The sequence below is a fragment of the Notechis scutatus genome, chromosome 1, assembly GCF_049901735.1.
Source record: "Notechis scutatus isolate UNSWTSFEM ecotype Mainland chromosome 1, rNotScu1.2, whole genome shotgun sequence".
Taxonomy (NCBI): domain Eukaryota; kingdom Metazoa; phylum Chordata; class Lepidosauria; order Squamata; family Elapidae; genus Notechis; species Notechis scutatus.
The window spans coordinates 121,735,827-121,758,363 of record NC_142009.1 but is presented as its reverse complement, the minus strand read 5'-3'; the positions used below and the strand labels follow the sequence as shown (position 1 = coordinate 121,758,363).

General features: G+C 39.6%; 1 protein-coding gene across 2 annotated transcripts in view; it reads right to left on the bottom strand.

The window, feature by feature from the left end:
* COL9A1 (collagen type IX alpha 1 chain) overlaps positions 1–22,537 on the bottom strand; it is an 87,792-nt gene that overhangs the window by 13,198 nt on the left and 52,057 nt on the right. For both annotated transcript variants that reach the window (XM_087945125.1, XM_087945114.1), the window contains 10 exons: positions 20,138–20,191; positions 18,154–18,198; positions 12,326–12,379; positions 12,155–12,208; positions 9,588–9,641; positions 8,729–8,800; positions 5,895–5,930; positions 5,739–5,783; positions 4,350–4,382; positions 1,035–1,181 (listed from right to left, as the gene is read on the bottom strand). In XM_087945125.1, the coding sequence (XP_087801251.1) occupies positions 1,035–1,181; positions 4,350–4,382; positions 5,739–5,783; positions 5,895–5,930; positions 8,729–8,800; positions 9,588–9,641; positions 12,155–12,208; positions 12,326–12,379; positions 18,154–18,198; positions 20,138–20,191 (594 nt within the window). The remainder of the gene's footprint in view (positions 1–1,034; positions 1,182–4,349; positions 4,383–5,738; positions 5,784–5,894; positions 5,931–8,728; positions 8,801–9,587; positions 9,642–12,154; positions 12,209–12,325; positions 12,380–18,153; positions 18,199–20,137; positions 20,192–22,537) is intronic.

Below are 22,537 nucleotides of genomic sequence, written 5' to 3'. Positions count from 1 at the left end.
TTTAGTTCTACCCGTTCTTTGCTGCTGCCTACACAAATTTATTGAATATGTATTTCATTAGTAGTTCCAATTGTTTTTCCAAAATTCTAGGCTGCCGTTTGTAAACTCAGCTGAAAGAGTAGTATTAAGGCTGGCATCTTAGATACTTTCAATTGTAGAGGATCCAGAACAGTAATAAATTCACAATGAACCTATTAGAAATATAGGCTCTCAAGTGAGGCTGCAACTGGGGCAGGTCAATTTTCCCTGGAGAGGTGGGGAGAGTCCCCTCAAGCTCCATGGAAAACACAAGTCATTTATGAGCCTTGAGGTCCATCTGGAGACCCAGCCAATTGCTTCCCTTTCAGACTTTTTCTTCAAAGTCTTGAAATGTATCGGCAGGGCCTGTCAGAACCAGAGGTGGGATTCTACCGGTTCGGCCCGGTTCTATAGAACCGGTAGCTCCAAAGAGCAGCTGACACCAAATCGGTTCACTCTGAAGATCTTCTTTTCTTTGGTTGGGCCCACCCACCCACCTGGGCTCTTGGCTGTCCTTTATTCCCTGCTAAAGCAACCCTAGTTGCTTTGTGCGGCACAGCTGAGTGCTGCACGTCAGCAGGAGATGGTTATTGCTTGCAGCAGAAGTTGTTTTACATGCATGCAGTGCACATTTGGTGCATGCTCACCAAACTGGTTGTTATGCCAGTAGGATCCCACCCCTGGTCAGAATCCCTTGCCCAGGATGCAGAAGGCCTCCAGAAGTAATAATCTCTGTGCTCCATTCAGATTTTGTGCAAAAAAAAGAAGTCTTCGTCCCTCTTGCATTTTGTACTGTGCTGCTTCAGCTAGGATAGCACTAGTGTTGCACTCAAACCACTCCACGCAAAACCAATCAAGTGTCGTGACAGAAAAGATCATCTGAATTCAGAGCTGGATAGCCATGCTAGCAAGCCAAGGAATGCAAAAGTCATTCTTCTTCCAGTATCTATTCTGCTAATACTGTCATTGCACTTGCCAGGGCAACACTCATATTATAAAAAGAAACTGTTACTCACCGCTGGTCCCTGACTGCCAGGTAACCCCTGAGTCCCTTGTTCCCCTTGCAAACCACGGGGGCCAGGGGGGCCACGAAATCCTTCGATGCCAGGCATGCCACGGTTTCCCTCTGGCCCGCGTGAACCAGGTTCACCAAGATTCCCAACCTAACACAGAAGGGGGCAAGAAGTAAACAGCAGATTCATTTTTTTGTAGAAACAATTTTCTACGTAATTAAAAGTTTATCACACCAGAACTCTGGTTCCTTCTTCATGACATTTATGTTCACTTTCTTGACACCTTGTTAAATGATAATGTGAGCTTGCTAAATGAGAAAGTTGTTCAATAAACAGACAACGAATGCTGTCTTCTTTTATCTCCTCCAAGGTACAATCAGTTCCAGTGAATCCATAGGTTTAATTCCCAGGCATATGGATTTCTACCTATCAGTGATTACATACCCTTTTCTAATATGCTATTATGACACCATAACATTTCACATTATTTTTGATCTGAAATTCTAGAAAGAAATCTTAGGAGGGAGAAATAACCTGGAAATCTGATGTGGCATCTTACGTTTCAGTGGGTTTTTATTATTATTATTATTTTGATAGAGGCCAGGTTCTTCTCTTAAACCAGAAAAGAAGCTTCCGCATAGCAAGTAGCATTTGATTTCCCTTGTCCCCACAGGCACCTGGTGCAGCAAAACATTATTTAAGCAATATGAATCCCCAAAGCAATTCCAAACTCCTGTCTTTGCACAAATCCTATGAATATATTAAATATTTAAAAACAGCTTAACCACCAGAAGGCTATAAACTACAAGGTCATTTAAGCTGATCACTTTTTTTGTTCCATAAATATCACTGTCAAGGAAAAAAATATTAGATAATATTAGATAGAATTTGGTCGTACAAGTATTTGGGATGGCGGTGAGCTATTTCTCTTCTAGGAGAAACAGAACATTAAGATGGTATTGTTGCAAGCTTCAGAGGAAGGGAGGGAATGGAGGGGAGGAAGGAAGGGAAGGGAAGGGAAGGGAAGGGAAGGGAAGGGAAAGGAAAGGAAAGAGAAATGGCAGTCAGCCCTCATTCTAAACCTCTTGTACTGCAAAAGTTATGGCAATAGGCCAGTAACAGTTCCAAATGCAATGGCTTTGAAAAGAATTGACTTTCTCCTGTGGGGTTATTGAGTGGCGTTTTGACCCAATCAGAATGTGACTCTTCAGATCCTGCTGAACTCCATCTCCCTCTTCAAAAAGGCTGTTATGAGGGCTAAGGGATAGAAAGTCACATCTCTGAAGTTTGCTTCTAGATCATCTTATAGAAATGTGTCACTCACTGGTATTGTAAATTGTATGTTGTGCTGCATGTGTCCACTGAAAGAAACATGCCCCTTTCTCCCAAAAAGCTTATCCGGGCCATCCAAATCCCTAAAAACTATCTCTATAGCTGGATGAGTTGCTGATACATCTGTTGATCACTGTGGCATGGTATCAATCTAAATATTTCACCACTGGAAAAAGGTAGAAGAGTTATATTTTTAAAGCCCATTATGTTACAGCCATTTTGGGGTCCTGAGCTCCATTTTCAGCTGCGATGGCCTTCTGCAACCCTCTGCCAGCAAAAACGGAGCTCGGGAGGGCCCCCACTACAGGCCGGTCCTTCACTGTTTCCATGGCAGCCCCGCGGGCCAGATCTAAGCACCCTACAGACTGGATCCAGCCCATGGGGTTTGAGTTTGACACCCCTGGCCTACATGGATATAATAAATTGGTTGCAACCAGCACAGAAGAATTGGCTTGTTGAGTAATATGCACCGATGAAAAGAACGCCCCTAGGAATGATTATACGGAGAACTGATACAATGAGAATATTCAGTGAGAGCAGTAATTGAAGCCCGTAGGAGAGTATTGTTTTTCAAAATGTAACTCAATTGCACTAAAACATTACATTGTGTATTTCAGAAATTCAATATAGTCTAGTACTCAAACTCTATTAAGCTTGAATGGTTCCTGTAGTCATCTGTCATTCACAGAAATAAATTGCAAAACCTCTTTTCCCTTTCTAAACCATCCAAGGCACATTTTCCCCATTCAGATCATTATACCTGCTTAATCATATATGAACCAATGGCATTCTCTTGCCACCTTCGTTATTTTTTTTCCTTCGTGTAAGTAACAACACATCATACTTTATAATATATAACAATATTTCTCCATTAGTCCTCATCAGGAAACCAGGTCTAATGGCTTTCAGATGAGGTGGATGATTAAACTAACTTTTCATATTCCAGTTTGTTTAAATGTCATTAACTATAATATTCCAATCCAAACACCACCGAGTCAACAAATGCTGCTCCCACTGCAGAGGCCACTGAGACATGTTGCCACACATCTCCAAGAATTGTGGAACCTTTTGGAGTTTGTCTAAAAAAGACCTTCAGACCATTTAATGTTTAATTCAGCATGCAAAATAACAAGCTCTCTAGCAGAATTTTACCATGGAGGTAAGAGGGAATTTAATTTTGCACCTTCCACAGATGGAAATGAACTGATAATTTGCAAAAGTGGAAGGCAATGTAAGTAACAGGGACCAACTTGAGAAAATATATACTGTATATATCTCACCATCTCAAAAACAGGCTTCCAATCAGTACATTTCCCTTTGCTTATTTTTGCATGCTGGTAAGCCACAATTTTAAAATAACTTTCAGATGATCAGATGTTGCATCTTGATTTGCAGTGCAATTGGACACACGGCTATGTAGAAATCCGAACCGCAGGTAAGGATGCCAAGGGTTTAAGCCTTATAGCAGTGGTGCTCTGTGCTCTAGAACAGGGGTCTCCAACCTTGGCAACTTTAAGACTTGTGGACTTCAAATCCCAGAATTCCTCAACCAGTGAAGTCTTAAACTTGCCAAGGTTGGAGACCCCTGCTCTAGAAGGCATGTGGATCTGGATATACCCTATATGGAAATTGACTTCATTGGTACTGCTTTGCCAATACTTAGTTCTAAATCCTTCATTTCTTTCCCAGGGTTTTTATTTACTTTTCTTGTTTACCAACCTTGTTTTTACATGCTCGCCCCTCCGCCATTCTACACATTAGGAAAAGTTATATTTCTCACTTTTGGAAAAGTCTCTAGAGAATAATCCACAGTTTTAAAAGGTAGAAAATGGATGGATCATTCCGTCTTAGCTTCTTTCCTTGGGTAACTGAATATTTTAACATATTTGAGAAAACAGACAACTACCCCCCCCCCTTTTTTTTGCCACATTCTGCTGATTTATTATGTTTTGGATTTTCAGTAACCCTGCAGTTCATCATACTTACAGATCCTTTAGGGCCTGGCAAACCTGCATCACCCTAACAAAGCAAGATGAATGATGTCAGGTTGGCATAGATGTGTGCAGTTTTACATATAATCAATTTCATATTATTCTTTCTACATATACGGGTATCACCATAATTACAGGAAAGGAGTGTTCTTAGAGGGATGCTTCAAAAGGGTGAAAAGCAATAACCACAAATTCCACAACGGAACACACATTTTAAAGTTGAAATGTTGAGTTGGTCCTTAGATGAGTTTCTGCCTATACAGAAACATTTGTATGTCAAATTGAAAGTATGTTTTTGGAGCATTCTTGGCTTGAGGCTATTTTTGCAACAATCAAAAATATGAAACCTAATAAATTTTTGTATCAGAAACAGCTATTGCCATTAGTACATGTTTTTTCAATCTTAGCCCTGTCTAGGACTGTGGGTTTTGTGGCTCAGAATCCTCAGGCAGCACAGCACAGCCAGTGAGAAATGAAAGTTCAAGGAATGATCATATTCAATGGGAGGTCTTATAAAAGAAATGTGGAACTAGCACCTGAGAATAAACCAATGAAGGTTAGCTTGGCCTTGAGAGCTGCTAACATGATTCATGCATTTATTTTTTATATGAAGAGGGAAATTTATTTTCAAGCTAACCCTAACCCTAATCAACTTGGGCTAATCAACTCAGGTAAGTAAATGAGGTGCTGCTCTGTGGACCAAATAAGCCAATCACTTCTGGGTAGGAAAGAGACGTGTTAATGATGGCAGTTCTCAGGCTGTCATCAAGTTCAGCAAAGACTTTGTCACCAGCTCACATTTCTTGATTTGGAGAGGGTTATTGGCCTTGTTCTTTCTGGGAAGACTACCATTACCTAGTCAGGTGGCATTTGTGTCTGTTATTTATCACAATGACATGTCTTTAATCCTTTTTGGAGGCTGTATCTGGTTGTTTTCAATTACCCAACCATATAAATTGAATAAATAATAAATGTGGAAACGGGCAGCTTTGTGACTTTACTGCATCTAGAGTGTTCTGTGAATTGCAAATCCCTTCCTAATATTTTGCTACGTCACTAAAGCAATGGTGGGATTCACATTTTTTTTACTACCGATTCTGTGGGTGTGGCTTGGTGGGCGTGGAAGTTGAAGGATACTGTAAAATCTCCAGCCAGAGGTAGGATTTGCTGGTTCTCTGAATTACTCAAAATTTCCGCTACCTGTTCTCCAGAACTGGTCAGAATACCACCTCTGCACAAAAGGCTTCCTTTGTGAAATTTGTAGTGTTTGCTATAACAATTTCCTTGAACTATTTAGTCACACTAAAAGACACAATAGGGTTTTGTTTTTTTGTATTTTAAGTCTGAATATTTCCTATTGAAAGGAGTGAATATTGAGTCTTACAAGGTCGCCTCTTTGTCCAGCTTCTCCTTCTCCCCCAGCGGGACCCTGCAATATAAAAAGACAGACAAGCCTAGATTGTAAATAGGCACCGCATATTTTCCTGAGTTTTTTTACAAGTTTGGAAAATAAATGGACTGTGCAAGTTTATATACTCACTTGTTCTCCTTTTGGCCCTTGCCCACCAGCTAAACCCTAAATGCAAATGAAAAATACAAAGTGGTCTAATAATTAAACAGTGAGTCAGGGCTGTATTTAGAAAGTGAAAATGTACGATTTGACTCTTAGAGTGCTCTGCTACCAAATCTTAAAACATGAATGGAATATTAATTAAACATTAAAACATAAAAGCAGGGTCTATGAATACTTAGCATTTTATCATCTTAATCCACATCCACATATTTACAGTCTCGTGCCCAGTGGAATGAAAACTCTTGGGAAAGCAAGGTCCCCATCCAGTTCAAAGGTTGAGGCAGTTCCAAAGGTGGCTTCATTCAGGCCTCTGGAACTGCCCACTTAAACCGGTGTACAGGGAAAATTCTCTCCAGGAATGTCATGCAATTTGACATGACTGCACTTTCAGAGAATCAATGATCTAGGGCAGGGTGTCAAACTCGCGTCGTCACGTTGTCATCACATGACGTGTCGTGACTTTTTCCCCCTTCGCTAAACTAGGCATGGGCGTGGCCAGTGTGTGATACACCCTGCCTGCAGGTCGTGAGTTTTACAGCCCTGGTCTAGGGTGATAATCGTGATAGTAACACTGTAATCAGTTCAGAGGTGGGCTGCACTTTTTATTGGCAAGGGGTTCGCTGGTTGTGAGCACGTGCTTTAACCGCTTCTTAAAAAGCATCACCAAAGTCAGGAACATCTGCAACAACAATTGTTGGCTTATAAATGGCAGGGTAATCTCCCTCCCTGTGATTGTCACTGTAGATGATCTGCTCTGCTCAAAGATCAAGACTTAGTCATACAAAGTAGATCCACACAACAGGTGCCCTGAAAGTAGATCATAAGTCAGCAAACTATATCCTGCTTAAATTGCATATCTGGAGTTGTAAAAGCATGGCTAGCTGTTGGAGTTCTTTTGTTGTGGGTCAGGACTGGCAAATGTATCACTGCAGAGATCACTGGAAGTTAGGAAAACATCTTTGCAACAGGCTTGGAGGAGGCATGCTGCAGAGAGAGTGGAGGTAATTTGTGCCTCATCACCCTGCATCCTGTGACTCCTTGCCTGCAATGCTGGACTGTATTTGGGACAGAAGAAATAACTAGCGTGGTAAGATTGGATTTTTTAAAAAAAAACCCAAATCAAGTTCCCTGAGGAATTGTAAGCGAATGGTTCAGTCCTAGGATGTACCAGTATAACAGTTTGCATAAGTGATCCCAATTAGTATTTGCATTAGGGGGAAATATCAATAGGAAAAATTGTACGCAAAATACAGTCAAAAAATCGTGTGTACTGCAGAAACCACCGTTGCTATGGAAAGACTTAACTAGCACTAGCAAAAGGCAAAGAGAAGCTATTATCCATATTCCTACATGTACAAATCCTTCCAAAGCAGATTTCTTGTACCAATGCAATTGGGGTTTTTGGGGGGGAGGGGAATTCAAAACAGCCTTGACTCCTGGTGACTGCTTGGATATTTTCCTGCAGGCTTTGGGAAAATTTCAGAAGTGGTTTCCCTTTGTCTTCTTTCTAACGCTGAGAGAGAATGAGTGGTCCAAGGTGATCCAGCTGGCTTTGTCTTTCTGAAAATATCATTTTGGCTATCAGGTCAAAATAAAACACTTTTATAAAATGGCTGATTAAATAATTAGGCATTGAAAGTATGAAGGCAATCATCTGAAATTATCCTGGATTACAAATAGAAGGACATGACTCTATTCTTCTAAGCCAAGGGTGTCAAACTTGATTTCATGGAGGGCCGCCCCAGAGTTGTATTTGACTTTGGAGGGCTGGGGTGGGCGTGGCCAGGTTGATGTCATTCGTGTTGGGGCCACCTGCACTGGCCCAAGCACTCTGCTAGTGAAAATGGGCTCCCAGTCTCCATTTTCAGCTGGGACAGCCTCCTACAACCCTCTGTCAGCAAAAACGGAGCTTGGGAGGCAAACATGCACCACTGGCCGGTACTACACTGTTTTTGGAGTGGCCCCTTGGGGCAGATCAAAGCACCCCATGGGCCAGATCCAGCCCACAGGCCTTCAGTTTGACACCCCTGTTCTAAGCTCTGCTATGAGTACCTACCAATGACACTGCTTTCCTCAGAATGGTGGAAATAGCATTGCTATAGCACAGCACCATCCTTGGGGGCATGTGTATGATGTCACAGCACACATCGAAAATGGGGGGCATCCCCCCTAATTGCTGCAACATCACTTAGATTACATCACTTAGACTGCCCCGCAGCCCCTCTGCAGATGCTACTGATTAAGAGGCTTCAAAATCAGAAGGATCCCCTCTAGAAACAGGGAAACAAACAGAAGGGAAAAAACCACACACAAAAATTGTCTGAATAACTTTAGCAACAATAGAGGTTCTGGTCATACAGAATACAGGCAACAAAGAATTGCAAGATGGGACAAAGGATTAAGAGTGGTTTGAAATTATTACGGAAGAGGATGGGATGGACTTGAACACAATTTGGCTCAGGTGCCAAATCGGGCAGCCAGTACTTTATGAAGGACACAGAGTGAGAACGAACAAATGCACACTTTAGCTTCTTTCTCTTGTTGAAAGGATTACACCCCAGACTCTTGCTGTAACAGAAAGATGAATTATTCTGTCAGCAAAGGAGAAATAGAGGGGGGGGGAATTAAAGGGGGAAATATTTTAATTATACAGCACAATAACTCTCAAAGAACACTGAAAAGAAAACTTGACGTGATCGTTTCATTTTTCTCCTTTCAGTGGATTTAAATTTGGCACAAGGCAAAAAGCTTCTGTGTTTTTGTCTTTTCTCAATGAAAAGATGCTTCCTGCATCTGCTTACCCTATTGCCTTTAGCACCAGGCAGTCCCGGGGGCCCAGGTAAACCTGGCAGTCCGATGTCTCCTTCTGCCCCCTGTGAAAGCAATCAGAGATGGCAAGGCTTTAGGGCACTTTTGCACCGAAGAAAAGGAGAGTTGAGATAGACCACCAGTCTCTGGGTTAGACCTTTCTCATAGCTGGCTGTGCATCTCATTCAAAACAGGAGAATATGTTGAACTCTGGAACCACCCAGAATCGGTTAGAAGATGGGCAGCTATATAAATGTTATAAATAAATGAAAAAATTGCTTTGTTATGATTTGCTGTTTCGGGAAAAAGCACCTTCTTGATTTTATCAATCTGCTGAAACAATGGGGGCCTTTATGGGTTTGGCAAAATGCTACAACCCACCGAGCCTATGGTGCATTCCCTTCTAACAGAGAATTCTTTCAGAGCCTGAATATTGAAACTGGCCTTCCAGCAGAAACCGCACAAATGAAATCCGAACAGTTTCAAAGAAAGTATTCATGCCGGGTAACTACTAGCAAAAAAAAAAAAAAAAGGAGGGGAAGGGGGTTTTAGCCTTTCAGCATTCCTGTTCCTTATAAAGGTATAAGAATATTAAAAATCTAATTTTAATATTAAGGAGCTATTTAGGATACTAACACATAAAAATGTTAGCAAAAAAAGCTAGTTAAAAAAAGTAGATTTTTTAAGGAAGTTCAAATAATGATGCAATTGAATCACGAGCTGAAAAATTAATGAAACTGACAATGGTCCCTATTCACATTTCATCTTTTCATTTCCTGAGTAAATGACCTGGTTACCGCAAACCCTTGACCAAGCAAACTAGTGTGATGGAAGTCAAGACTGCCTGCTTACCATTTTACCTGGTGACCCTGGAGGACCAGAAGGGCCTGGCTCACCTCTGCTACCCTTTTAGGAAACAAAAAATATATTGTTGAAGTAAAAACAGCTACATTTCGTCATGTGAAATTGCCTGCTTTTGAACATTAATAGTAATATTTTACTAAAAGCAAGCCATTCAAATAATAGCACAGAAACATAAAAGTGAAAAAGAAAGATGTTGCAAAAAAAACCACACACCCTACAATTCAATTTTATGATAAAAATAATAAAGTTAATTAAATAATAGATAGCTAAATAAAATTAAATAAATAAATAAAATAAGATAATAAAATACCAGAGATAGCTAATAAATGCATACATGCTTTTAAAAGAAAACTCATATTGCAACTCTTCCCAAAAAATCATTTCATAGCAATGCACAGGGAGATAGATAGATAGATAGATAGATAGATAGATAGATAGATAGATAGATAGATAGATAGATAGATAGATAGATAGATAGATAGATAGAGATATAAGTATAGATATAGATATAGATGTAGATAGATAGGTATAGATATAGATAGACAGAGAAATAGATATAGATATAGATATAGATAGATAGATAGATAGATAGATAGATAGATAGATAGATAGATAGATAGATAGATAGATATAGATATAGATATAGATATAGATATAGATATAGATATAGATATAGATATAGATATAGATATAGATATAGATATAGATATAGATATAGATATAGATATAGATATAGATATAGATATAGATAGATGGATGGATGGATGGATAGATAGATTGATTTTCACACTGGTCTCTTGAGAGCATTGTACATGACTAATTGCTGAAAAAGCATGCAATTTGGAGAAAGTAGCGCAGGATTCTATCGTATCTAAAATTATCCTCTGCTTGAGGAATGCCATTTCCAATAAAATAAAATAAAATTCCATAACTGCTTACAGTATTTGGCTGTTTCTTGCAGAGGCCCAGATAATCTGTCCTTGCAAGAGTCATGATGATATAGGAAAATGTTTTGCAAGATAGCTACTTTTGATTGATTGGTTGGTTGATGGTTTATATGAAAAGCCAAGTCATTTTCAACTCCAAGTGTCAATACAGGTAGGCTTTCTTGAAGATTGATCCCTAATCTGTCCCTTCAGGTCTCCCATTACTGTTCCCTGGTACAGTCATTGCCTGTAACTGAGTCCATCCATCTTGTGATTGGCCATCCTCTTCTTCTCTTTCCTTCCACTTTCCTAGTATTATAGCTTTGTCCAGAGAACTAGATTTCATAATGTGTCCGTGGTCAAATAATTTGAGCCTGGTTGTTTATGCTTTGAATGAGAACTCTGGGCTGATCTGTTCAATGATACATTGTGTGATATTAGGGTGTCAAACTCGCGGTGTCACAGTGGCATTACATGACGTATCGGGACTTTTTCCCCCTTTGTTAAACTGGGCATGGGCGTGGCCAGTGTATGACATATCTGGCCCGCAGGCCGCAAATTTGACAGCGGTGCTCTATATTCTTGGTTGTCCACAGTATTGTCAGGAATCTTCTCAACATCAAAGTTCAAAAGCATAGATACTCTTCCTATCCTGCTTCTTTCAAGTCCAACTTTGACTTTCATGGACTATCCCAGAGAATACCATGGCTTGCACGATTCTGATCTTTGTAGGTACATCACGGCATTTGAATTTTTTTCCAAACTACTTTTGGGGAGCCACTATTATGTAAAAATCAAAAAGAGTCTGATATCATCTATTCCTACCATCAAATATTATTAAAAGACATACTGTAAACTTTCAGTTATCGCTTCATTAGATACAGCAATGACATGAGCTGTAGTTCACAAAAGCTTATGCCTTTTAATGCAACATGTTAATCTGAAAAGGTTATCAAAGTCCTTTTGATTTGGGGTTATGATAAATTAACTTGGCTGCCCTCCTATAATGATTATTTGCAATTTCACTGGCTTTTCATGTATATTACAAGTATAAATTAAAGGGATTAGATTTATCTATGCCTAATGCAGCTGTGTGTGTAAATATTTCCTGTCAAAAGATCATGCTCAGCTTTTGAATTGCAAACTGGAAGCTATGCACTGAAAAGTTTAAAAAAAACAAACGCCAGGGCCAGAATAAAAACAATAATTGATTAAATTTCATTTGCATTTAATTAAAATTAAACACAATTAATATAGTTACTATCCAAAGATATATTTCATAATTCCCTCTTTTTCTTAAATTCAAAACTTTTGGAGAACTCATAGCTTTTGGGAACTGTCTTAGAACAGGAATCAAATTCTGAACTTCAATTGATTGAATATAAGCATATGTTTTACTGAATTTTGATGAGAGCGAAGATGAAAAAAACAAAGCAAGACAGAGAAAAAAAGAGGGAAGTTAAAACAAAGGTGCTATCCTAAGAATAGAGTGTGAATGTAAATCCACCACTTCTACAATTCTTCCAGTTTATAAATTACTTCTCATCAGAAAGTGATTTTTTTTAACAATCTGGATCAGAAAATCCAGAGCCTCAAACTAAACCCAGAGCCAAACATATATAAACTTACTGATGGGCCTTTGGGTCCCAGTGATCCTGGCTCTCCTTGTAATCCTGGTTCTCCCTGTGGGTGGGATTGCAAGAACAATACACTGTATATATTTAAAGATTGATACTTAAAAATTGCAAATCTTCTGATTTAGAAAAAAAAAGGTAGAACTCGAGAAAGAAACCATCTTACAGGTTTGCCCGAATTCCCCATCAAGCCAGGTTTCCCAGGAGGACCAACATCACCCTGTTGGAGAGAAAAGATTTTAGCACCTTTAAAGTAGAACAGACACTTTCAGGCCATTTCAGTGGTGGGAAACCAGACAACCTTATTTAAACATCTTTTTTTTACTAGTCTTCATTTTTCCACCTCTGTCTACTTTCTCCTTATCTGACCCCACGAGATTGTTCATATAACAGAATCATTTTCTGTCCCATTCCCACCTCATCTACAAGGAGATTGAGAGCAAACTTAGCCAATTATTTTTCTATATTTTCTGGCCCTTTTGGCTTTGATGGACCATCTTCCATTTTTCAAAATAGGCATCCTTCTTTTGTAACTAACAATGTGTAAACTTGCTTTTTAATCCAGTGTGGTGATTCATTCATTCTGCCTTTGAATGAAAGGGTTGTGTGCCTTCCTTTTATTTTATATACAAGTGCATTCAGAAAGTATTCAGACCCCCTTCACTTTTGGCAATTTTGTTATGCTGCAGCCTGATTCTACAATTGTTGAAATTCGTTTTTTTCTCTCATTAATCTACACTCAGTACCTCATAATGACAAAATGAAAATAGAAGCCTGGAAATGTCTGTAAATGTATAAAAAAGAAAAAAAGCTGAAATATTATATTGGCATCAATATTCCGGCCCCTTTGCGACAACACTTGAAATTTAGCTCAGGTGCCTCCCACGTCTCTTGATGTAAATTTAATTTACCACCTTGATGTGGTAAATTAAATGGATTGGACATAATTTGGAAAGGCACACACTCTCTACAGAAGGGCTCCCAGCTGACAATGCCTACTGTAGCACAGCAGAAGCCATGAGGTCAAAGGAACGGCCTGCAGAGCTCAGAGACAGGATTATTGCAAAGCACAGATCTGGGGAAGGCTACAATACAATTTCTGCTGCACTGAAGGTTCCCAAGAGCACAGTGGCCTCCATAATTCTCAAATGGAAAATGTTATGTCGGTAGATCGGTCCCAAGGAGAGACGCGAGAACAGTGATTTTCAAGCTCTTTTATTGCATGCTTAGATCAGCTCGTCGGGGCTTCGGATTGGTGGCGGTTTATATAGAACTTGCTTTCGGCGCCGTGGCCAATGACATCGTTTCGAATCTCCCATGATCAGTGTATCCAATCGCGGGTGATTCGCAATGGGCCAATCACTGCAGCTTACTCAGCCAATCCGAGCGCGGTGCGTCTTAACCAATCAGAATTAAGTATTACAAGAATGCTAATACAGTAATACAGAACAGAAAACATGTGGCAGAACCAGGACTCTTCCAAGAGCTGGATGCCCAAACTGAACTCTATTGAACATCTCTGAAAATGGTTGTCCACTAATGGTCGCCATCCAACCAGACTGAGCTTGAGGGAAATTGCAAGGAAGAATGGCAGAAAATCCATCCCTCAATTCAGGTGTGTAAAGCTTTGTCACGTCATATACACAAAGACTCAAGTCTGTAATTGCTACCAAAGGTGGTTCAACGAAGGACTGAATGAAGGGTCTGAATACTTATGCCAGTATGATATTTCAGCTTTTTTTTCTTTTTAATAAATTTAAAGGTATTTCTAAACTTCTGTTTTTACTTTGTCCTTATGGGATACTGAGTGTAGATTAAGGAGGGGGGAAATGAATTTTAACAAGAATCAGGCTGCAGCATAACAAAATTGACAAAAGTGAAGGTCTGAATACTTTCTGAATGCACTGTGAGGACTCTGCAGGATTCCAACTCCAGCAAGTGCTTCATTCACTGCAGAACACAGCTACTCATTCCTGGATAAAATTGCAGTTACTTTAAGGTTGCAAAAAGGCATAATGGTGTGCCAAAGTGCTTTTTTTATATCAAATCCAAAAGGCTACAAAGTTCTAATATAATTCCATTCCATTCTTTTTCTGTTAAATACAATCAATGATTGTTAAATACAATCAATATACTACTAAAACTCTCCTTTCTTCCTTTGCCCTTTAACTGAGCAAAACTGTTGATTCCGGTTTGCAAGGCTTCGGCGGTGGCAAGAATCCGCGATCGTGCGCGGTTCCTGCTGCGCTCGCCACCAAAGTGCCTCCGATCCAGCTGGATCTGGAGGATATGGTTGCCCCGTAGAGGCAACCGAAGATAGAGGAGATCCGGGTAGGGGTTTGGGGGTATCGCAAACCCCCTCCTCAGCTGGCTAAACTCCTTTTTCCCAAGGCAGTGGAGCAGCAGTCAGCAATGGCCGCCACAAAGAATCCTGCAGCCGGGTAAGATTGTGCAGGAGGAAGTTGGAGAAAGTGAAAGTTTGTTGGCTGAACCGGGACAACAAGGAACTTTTAAACACCCTGGAATTTCAATTGCTTGAATGATACATTGTTTCCTAAGAAGACTGGAAAGCGGCAGAAGAAAATTGAAAGGGAAAGTTATTTTCTCTCAATCTCCCTCCCCATGGAAATAGCTGATGGAAATCGGAAAAACCTGCTTGGGCACAATCAATGATTGTTAAATACAATCAATATACTACTAAAACTCTCCTTCCTTCCTTTGCCCTTTAACTGAGCAAAACTGTATATTACAAGGCAATAATTTTTGAACAAAAATACCTCAAATGGGCTAACTTAAGGAATGCATCCAAAAACCAGGACCCATGGCTCCCATGGAACTCAACTTTGGCAAATTTTAAAAAAACATTTTATGACATAAAAATAGCATAGCTCTCATGGCAAAAGCACTGAGGCACTTCTGGGTTGAAAGGATTAGCCAGTGACATCCCCATTGCCTGTTGGGGTCACCACTCCCAGTTAGGGGCACCTTTCATGTCCCCAGCATGAGCTGGAGTAAAGGATGGGAGCTCAACCCCGCCCACATTGGCACTTGGGCTTTGACTCTCTATCCCAGCATCCAAACCATGCAAGCCACCATGTTCTGACATACAAATAATCATAAAACAATTTACGATAGAATATAAAATGCCATAAATTCCCTGTGCTGATATTTGACTGTGACATGAATGTAGCCTATTTTTTTCTAGTGAAGGCAGTACATTAAAAGTTCCATCACTGTTGTAGCCCTTGAGGAATCTAGTAAGCACATATCTCTGAAATGAGGACCCAGGAGGTCCTGGGTTGTCTGGGACGATAATATTTGCCTCTTTTCTTAAATGAGGAATAAATGGCTTATTCCAAGCCTCAATATATAGTTATTAACCCGGTATGAACATTGTATCTGAAATGTGATTAAAACATTATTAATTAGTCACCCAGAATTTCCCAAGTGAATTTATTGATTGCATTTGTACCCCACTGCACCCTGGAGGCTTCTCTGCAATTTCACTAGAATACACATATTAAAATATTTAGAATCCAATAAAATCCAGAAGGATAAACTATAGAAAGCAAATATCCAAAATACAATGCAGAGAGCAAAATCTAAAAAGAAGTATTAGATCCTAAATGCCTTCTGAAAGTGCTCTGCCTGCACCCTTTCCAGAAGTCTAACTTCCAATGGGAGGTGATTCCAAAGCACTGGATAAGAAACACCTCCCAATGGAGAAGCACCAACTGGGCTTTATGACAAGAATAAATAGGTCAGGCTGACTCATGTAAGCAAACACAGTCCCGAAAGTAGCTTGCTAAAAGCTTTATAGGTCATCACCAACACCTTAAAAATTGCACCTGAAAGCTTATAGGAATGCAGAACATTAGCAAAGTTAATGCTGTCTGACCAGGGAATACAAGGGTTGCTGCATTAACTTAATCAACTGAAATTTTGAAGAGGTCTTTAAAGGCAGCCCCAGGTACAGGATGTTGCTGTCAACCCTGAAGCTGACCTGACCGAAGCCATCTTGGAGCTTCAGTGTTGGGGTGGGGTGGGGGTTGAGATAGATGGGATTTTGTAGACAAAATAAAATATTTTCTCTTGGGAACCAAGGACATTCTCACACTTGGTCAGAGGAAGGAGGAGTGATGTTACCAGGAAAGCAGACAGCACCGTGATTGAACCATGTGACTGATTGTTTTGAGAAAGTGACAAACCTTGACTTTTAATTAGGTGAAACCGCGGGAACCTTCAGAGTCAGTTTTCACCAGATCTGTGCCAATATGATATGTCCAATAAAGCAATTCTTTGAGAAATCTACCTGCCTCTGAGTTTTGCTTGCTATGGATCCATTACTTGGAACCCTGACAGTTGCAGGAGTTTGACCAAGTATTCATAAGGGCATGATTTACTGAAACAACTTCTCACACTCCAGGTAGGCTTGCCAAAGCTAGGTGAGGCTCTCCTGACTACAGCCTCCACCTCAGTGGTGGGATTCAATTTTTTTTTTACTACTGGTTCTGTGGGCGTGGCTTGGTGGGCGTGGCAGGGGAAGGATACTGTAAAATCTCCAGTCAGAGGTGGTATTTGCCGGTTCTCCAGACTACTCAAAATTTCCACTACCAGTTCTCCAGAACTGGTCAGAACCTGCTGAATACCACCTCTGCTCCACCTACTCTTTAAGTATGGGCTACAAGTTTAGGAAGACCTCCAAGTCATAGACTTATCAAGGATAGTGCTTCCTTAACCAAGAGAGGACACGGAGGAAGGGCCAAGTCATCTGTTGCCAGTAGCAAACCAAGGACTCAATGATTTTGCCCAACAGATTGTCAGGAACATCTCCAAGCACCCACCAGAAAGTAGCTAGCTTCATCAGGTGCTTGAGGCAGACTATCTAAATGGGCCACATCTTGTGAGATATGGGCAGCCAATAAGTTATAGCCAGACTAAGAAATGATCCAACCATGACAAAGGGGTGGTGACACAACCCTCCAGAGCCAGATCCCAAGGCTACAAAGTCAAAATGAGTTTAACCATGAGGTTACTGGGATGAGCTCTTAGTTGCTGTGAGTCCTGAGCTCTTCTCATTGCATGAAAAGTTCCCCAGTACCAAGGGGTGGAGAAGAGACTTCTTCAGCAGCCAAGCTGTGGAACATGCAGTTTGTTTAGGCTTCCTTTTATGGCTTAGCACAGACCTAGACATGTTAGGCCCCCCCAGACCACATCTAGCCCTTTGGCTGTCACTGTCCGGCCCATGTGAGATCAATTGGAAATTAGAAATCAAATGTAAAGAAATGCACCACAAGAGGCAGGAGAAGAAGCCAAGTTGGCTCTTTCAGTTGGCTGGTGGCTGTAGGAGGGCAAGGAGGACAAAAAAACCTATTTTTTGCACCTGCACAGTGCTCACCCTCACCTGGAGCAGCCTGAAGGTGATGGAGTTTGAGGAGGTTGCATTGGGTGGCCCTCTACAACAGTCTCAGTTTCTCATGTGGCCCCCTGGGAAAATTAATTGCCTACCCCAGGCTTAGCATGTTGTATCAACCAACCTGTTTAACTGATTTATATCGCAGTTTAGCCTATTGCACAAATCCAAAGTAAATGGCCCTTTCATTAACCAACTTCATGCTATATGAACACCAAAAAACAGTCTCACTTCAGTTTTAACTTGCTTTAACACTGGTACCAAAAGGAAATAAAAATTCAGAGTCAATAACTGTTTCAGGGTTTTTGAAAATAGTAGCTTGTAAAAATGATAATCCCAGTAGACCCGTTAATAAGAAGCTGGTATTTTGAATTTGGGCTGTGGGGACTTTGATCTAAATCTCTGCTCAGCCCTGAAGCTTTCTAACTAAATAAACTTTCTCTCTTTCGACTTACTGCTCAGCACTCTACAGAAGACACCATAAATGGGATTGTCGCATTTAGGCTCCCAAGAGAAGGGATATGTAACAGTTCCATCTGTAAAGAGAATGGACTATTTCCAAATTTCCTAGGATAGTTTACCTTTGGGCCAGCAACACCTCGTGCTCCAGCAGAGCCAGATAAGCCCTAAAAAAAGAATCAGATATTGAAAACATTTGAAATGTTGAGGAGAAATTTCTTGATGGAAATGTCAAAAGGTTGCTTTACTTTGTAACCATTTTTCTTGAAAGACTGCAAATATTAATTAATGAAGCATCACATCCTCAAATTCACCAGGAACATAAGAAAAATGAATGCTTCGACTCAGAATAAACAGGCACAAGGAAATTGATGTGTCCTATTATAATGATGGATATGTCCTACATACGGTATGTCCAACCCTAATGACATATATTTATTAAAAAGTTATCCATTCAGATATGCATCAATGCAAAGCCATCCAGCATAGGTAGATATTTCACAGAACACAGAAGAGCTCTAAATGAATTTTGGGAAGAGGGGAGGCCCTCAATGTTGCAAAATATAGATCTATTTATTTTTTAATTTATTTATTGGACCTTTATCCCATCTTTATTACTTTATAAGTAGCCCAAGGTGATGAATATACCAAACAATCCTTTCTCCTCCTATTTTCCCCAAAACAATACCCTGAGAGGTAGGTTGGGCTGAGAGAAAGGGACTGGCCCAAAATCACTCAGCCAGCTTTTATGTGTAAGGTGGGACTAGTATTCACAGTCTCACAGATTTCAAGCCTCAGCAATCTGGGAACACGCCACAAATCAGGACCACAAATTAAGTTCCAGTTAAGATGATTTATTTGCTCTTGCCTTTATAACTAACGTTCAGCATTAAGTTGGTGCTAGCGAAGGATTAATGGAATTCAGGGGACGGCTGAACTTGAATTGCTTGTGGGAATGTAATGACTCTAGGCTGATTACTCGCTTGACTCCATCCCCAGGCTACATCACAGCAACAAAGGACATTGCCTGGATCCATAAACTAGCGAACCCAGTGGGAATAATTATGCAAGTGGTTATTTGAATAAGCGGTTATTTGAATAGTTTGATTTGATCAATAACCAAACTGTTGATTTTCTCAATGTAGCAACAGATGACAGGGTTTCTAGAGAAAACAGCTTTTCACTACTATAGTTAGTAGCCAATCTCTTCCTTCTACAATAATAGGCCTGAATTTGAAGATTTGCCTTCAGCCTCTTGTGTTTTTACAGAAAACAGTTGCAGGTCAACGTGCAAAAAGAGTGACACTGCTTTGCATCAAAGAATTTCTATAGAAATTAAAAGTGCCAAGATACCGCCTTATTTCACTCCCCCTCTCCTTTTTTTTAAGTAAAAATGTCATTTTGGACTTGTACTAAATTACTATCATGCTCAACAAGAAAAACTGGTAATTGATGAAGGATGTCACCAATTTCTCTCACAGTCTTTAGGGTTTGAATTAAAAGCTGTCTTGGTGAATGGATGGATGCAATGTAAAACATACCCAAGAACAGTGGATATATCTTTCTACAAGGGTTGATTGATCTTCCCTAAAGCCTTCAGTCTCTTATCAACCAGTCAACTCTTTTCCAGGATAGTACCTAGTGTATAATTTGCTATACTCAATGAGGTAACCAGCCAGAAATTTTCCAATTAATTCAGTTTTTTGAACTGTATTTGCAAGACTGGTTAACTTTTTAAGAATGAGTGCCTATCCCTTTTGCCACTGTATACATATACTACAAGCACACAATTTGGTTCCTAAAATTAAAATTAAAAAAATCTCCAAAGCATGGTAAAATTACACCATTTTGATTGTTTATTTTTACAGTTAAGCCCCCCCACCCCCAAATACAACCAAGTCAGCAACAAGATTTCTTCCAGGTAGCATTACAATACACTTTGTCCACATTTTAAAGTTTCTTGTTTTCACCACCATCTTGCTATTTGGTTCAAAGCTGCTCTTACTGAAAATACAGCCTGACTCAATAAACACCCAGTTTCTGTTAGCTTGGAAATGTAACTTTGTTTATATTTTAAATATGGGATAAAATATGGAAAATACTTACAGGGATTCCCTGAATGCCTGTATCACCTGGAGGTCCTGGTTTTCCCGGTTCACCCTGAAAAATATATATATATATTATATTTGTATTTCAGGTTTATTTCAGGTGACTCTGAAGAAATCTTTGTAAGGAATCAAGCCATCTGCTTACATAGTGTGCAAAGTTATATAGCAAGAATATAAATAATTTTCCCACTTTGGCAAATACCATCCCTGCCACATATGTTAAATGTGGCATTAAGCAAACTGTCCAGTTAAAGTAAATCACCAACATATGCCCAAGAAATAAAGATGTAGTATGTAGATATTAACCAGTTAGAATAAGCTATCTAGCTCACCTTTCTATTTTCATAATAGGCAGGAAGTTACCTCTGGAAAGATCATATTGAAGACATGCAGACTTCCTACGGTATGTTCTAACACCTGATACTTTGATCTTTATTCAGTGTTTCTATCCACCAAGCTATCATTTTAAGGAAGCAGTAAAGACATTGTAAATAAAAATAGCATGCACAGATATTATTCATTTAATATGTAACTAATATGTATATTAAACACTAATTAAGAAATGCCTGTATCTAGACCAATATTTCTCAACCTTGACAATCTTAAGAGGTGTGGACTTAAGCCAGAATTCTCCAGCTAGCATAGGTTGAGAAACATTGATCTAGACTAGATAGAAAATAGCTATAGTACCTGTCATAAATAGGAAGGCAAGTAGAAGAGACATGTTCAATGGGTAATTCACTAAACATGTTGCCTTGCCTCAGGCTTATCATCCAGGGGGAAGCAGTAGCTAGACATATATCTTACACTGCATAAGTGACAATCACTAGGATTTTCTCTGGCATGGATCTTTGGGAGCAAGCCCTTTGTACCTTAAGAAAGGAAGAGCTACCATGACTGACCACGCCAGAAAAATAGGCATTTCCCTGTCTCAGGAAGTAAATGTTTGCAGGGAAATAATTAAAAAGATATAAACGGAGGGAGGTGAATACCATTTATATGTGTCAGACTCCAGTGATACTGATCTTCTTTGAGTTGTTGTGTTATGTATATGAAGATCCCATTAGTCACACCAAAGTGACATCCCTTTCAACATTTGTCTTCATTCAGTTCTGGCTTTGAGCAACTGGGCCACATACAAATAGAAGGTTTTCCTTGCATTTAGTACACAGAATCATTTCTCATTTGGAAATATATCTACTTCTGCACAGAGCAAATTAACCATAAAGGGCTGGTGGGCATCTGTAGTTCTATCTTCCATGAATTAGCAAATCTTCTCTGAAAGCCATCTATATTTGTTACCATCAGCACATATTCTGGGATGCATGTATTTGATTTATATCCGATCTTCTCATTGACTGTTCAAGGAGACTAACCCGAAAATGGAGCTCTTCTGGAGACCTTTCAGCAGTTAATTGGATGATGTATTCTACTTGATTATGATGGGGTGCTCTGATTAATTTATGAATTGCTGAAATTAATAACTTTTAATATGGATATTTCAATGTTAAATAAATTAATTTTTGGTTCATTTTGGTTTATGCTGCGTTATTTGCCCACTGTGCAATTCAGCAGTATACATGACAGGCAGACAAGCAACCATCAAACAGATAACACAATAACAGAATAAGATAGGTCCATCAAATACAGAATACTTTTAAAAAAATAAAAGTAATATGAAAACAAGTTACCAAGTTCCAAAAACCTTAATAATTTCCTTTGATTTCCATTCTCCCCCGATAGTGTTCAACCCACCTTGGCCTAAACATTGCAAGTTTAAATATGAAAACTGAAAGTAGGTTCTACTGTTTAATAAGCATTATGTGAGGAAATCATATTTGCCATCAGAGATTGTTTCATTTCATTTCCTTATTTCATCTCTGTAAACATTGGGGGTAGAAATGCCATTTGAGAATGTTCCTCACATATTTTGAAGAAGATGTTGTTTGATGTGGAATTTATAAGTTTTCTCCATTCTGTCTTTAGTTGGTGAGACTCAGCTTATTTAGTATTCTATCTAGACCATTTTCAGATAAATGGTTCTTACACAGAAGCAATTATTTCTACCTGTTGTTTGTCTTCAGTATCCAGGGTGTGTGTGTGTGTGTGTGTGTGTGTGTAGCCTACATTCAGAATATTTGTATGTACACACCAATGGTGGAATTCAATTTTTTTTACTACCGGTTCTGTGGGCGTGGCTTATTTGGTGGATGTGGCTTGGTGGTCATGTGACTGGGTGGGCGTGGCCAACTCAATGTCACTCACATCAAGGGGTGCCTCACCTGGCCCCTCCCCTCCCAGCCATTCCTTGTCACCCAGCCTCAACTTATCTATAGTTCTGTAAAAATGTTGTTCACCTTTTTTGACTTTATTATCTGCATACTATAGATGTACTTTC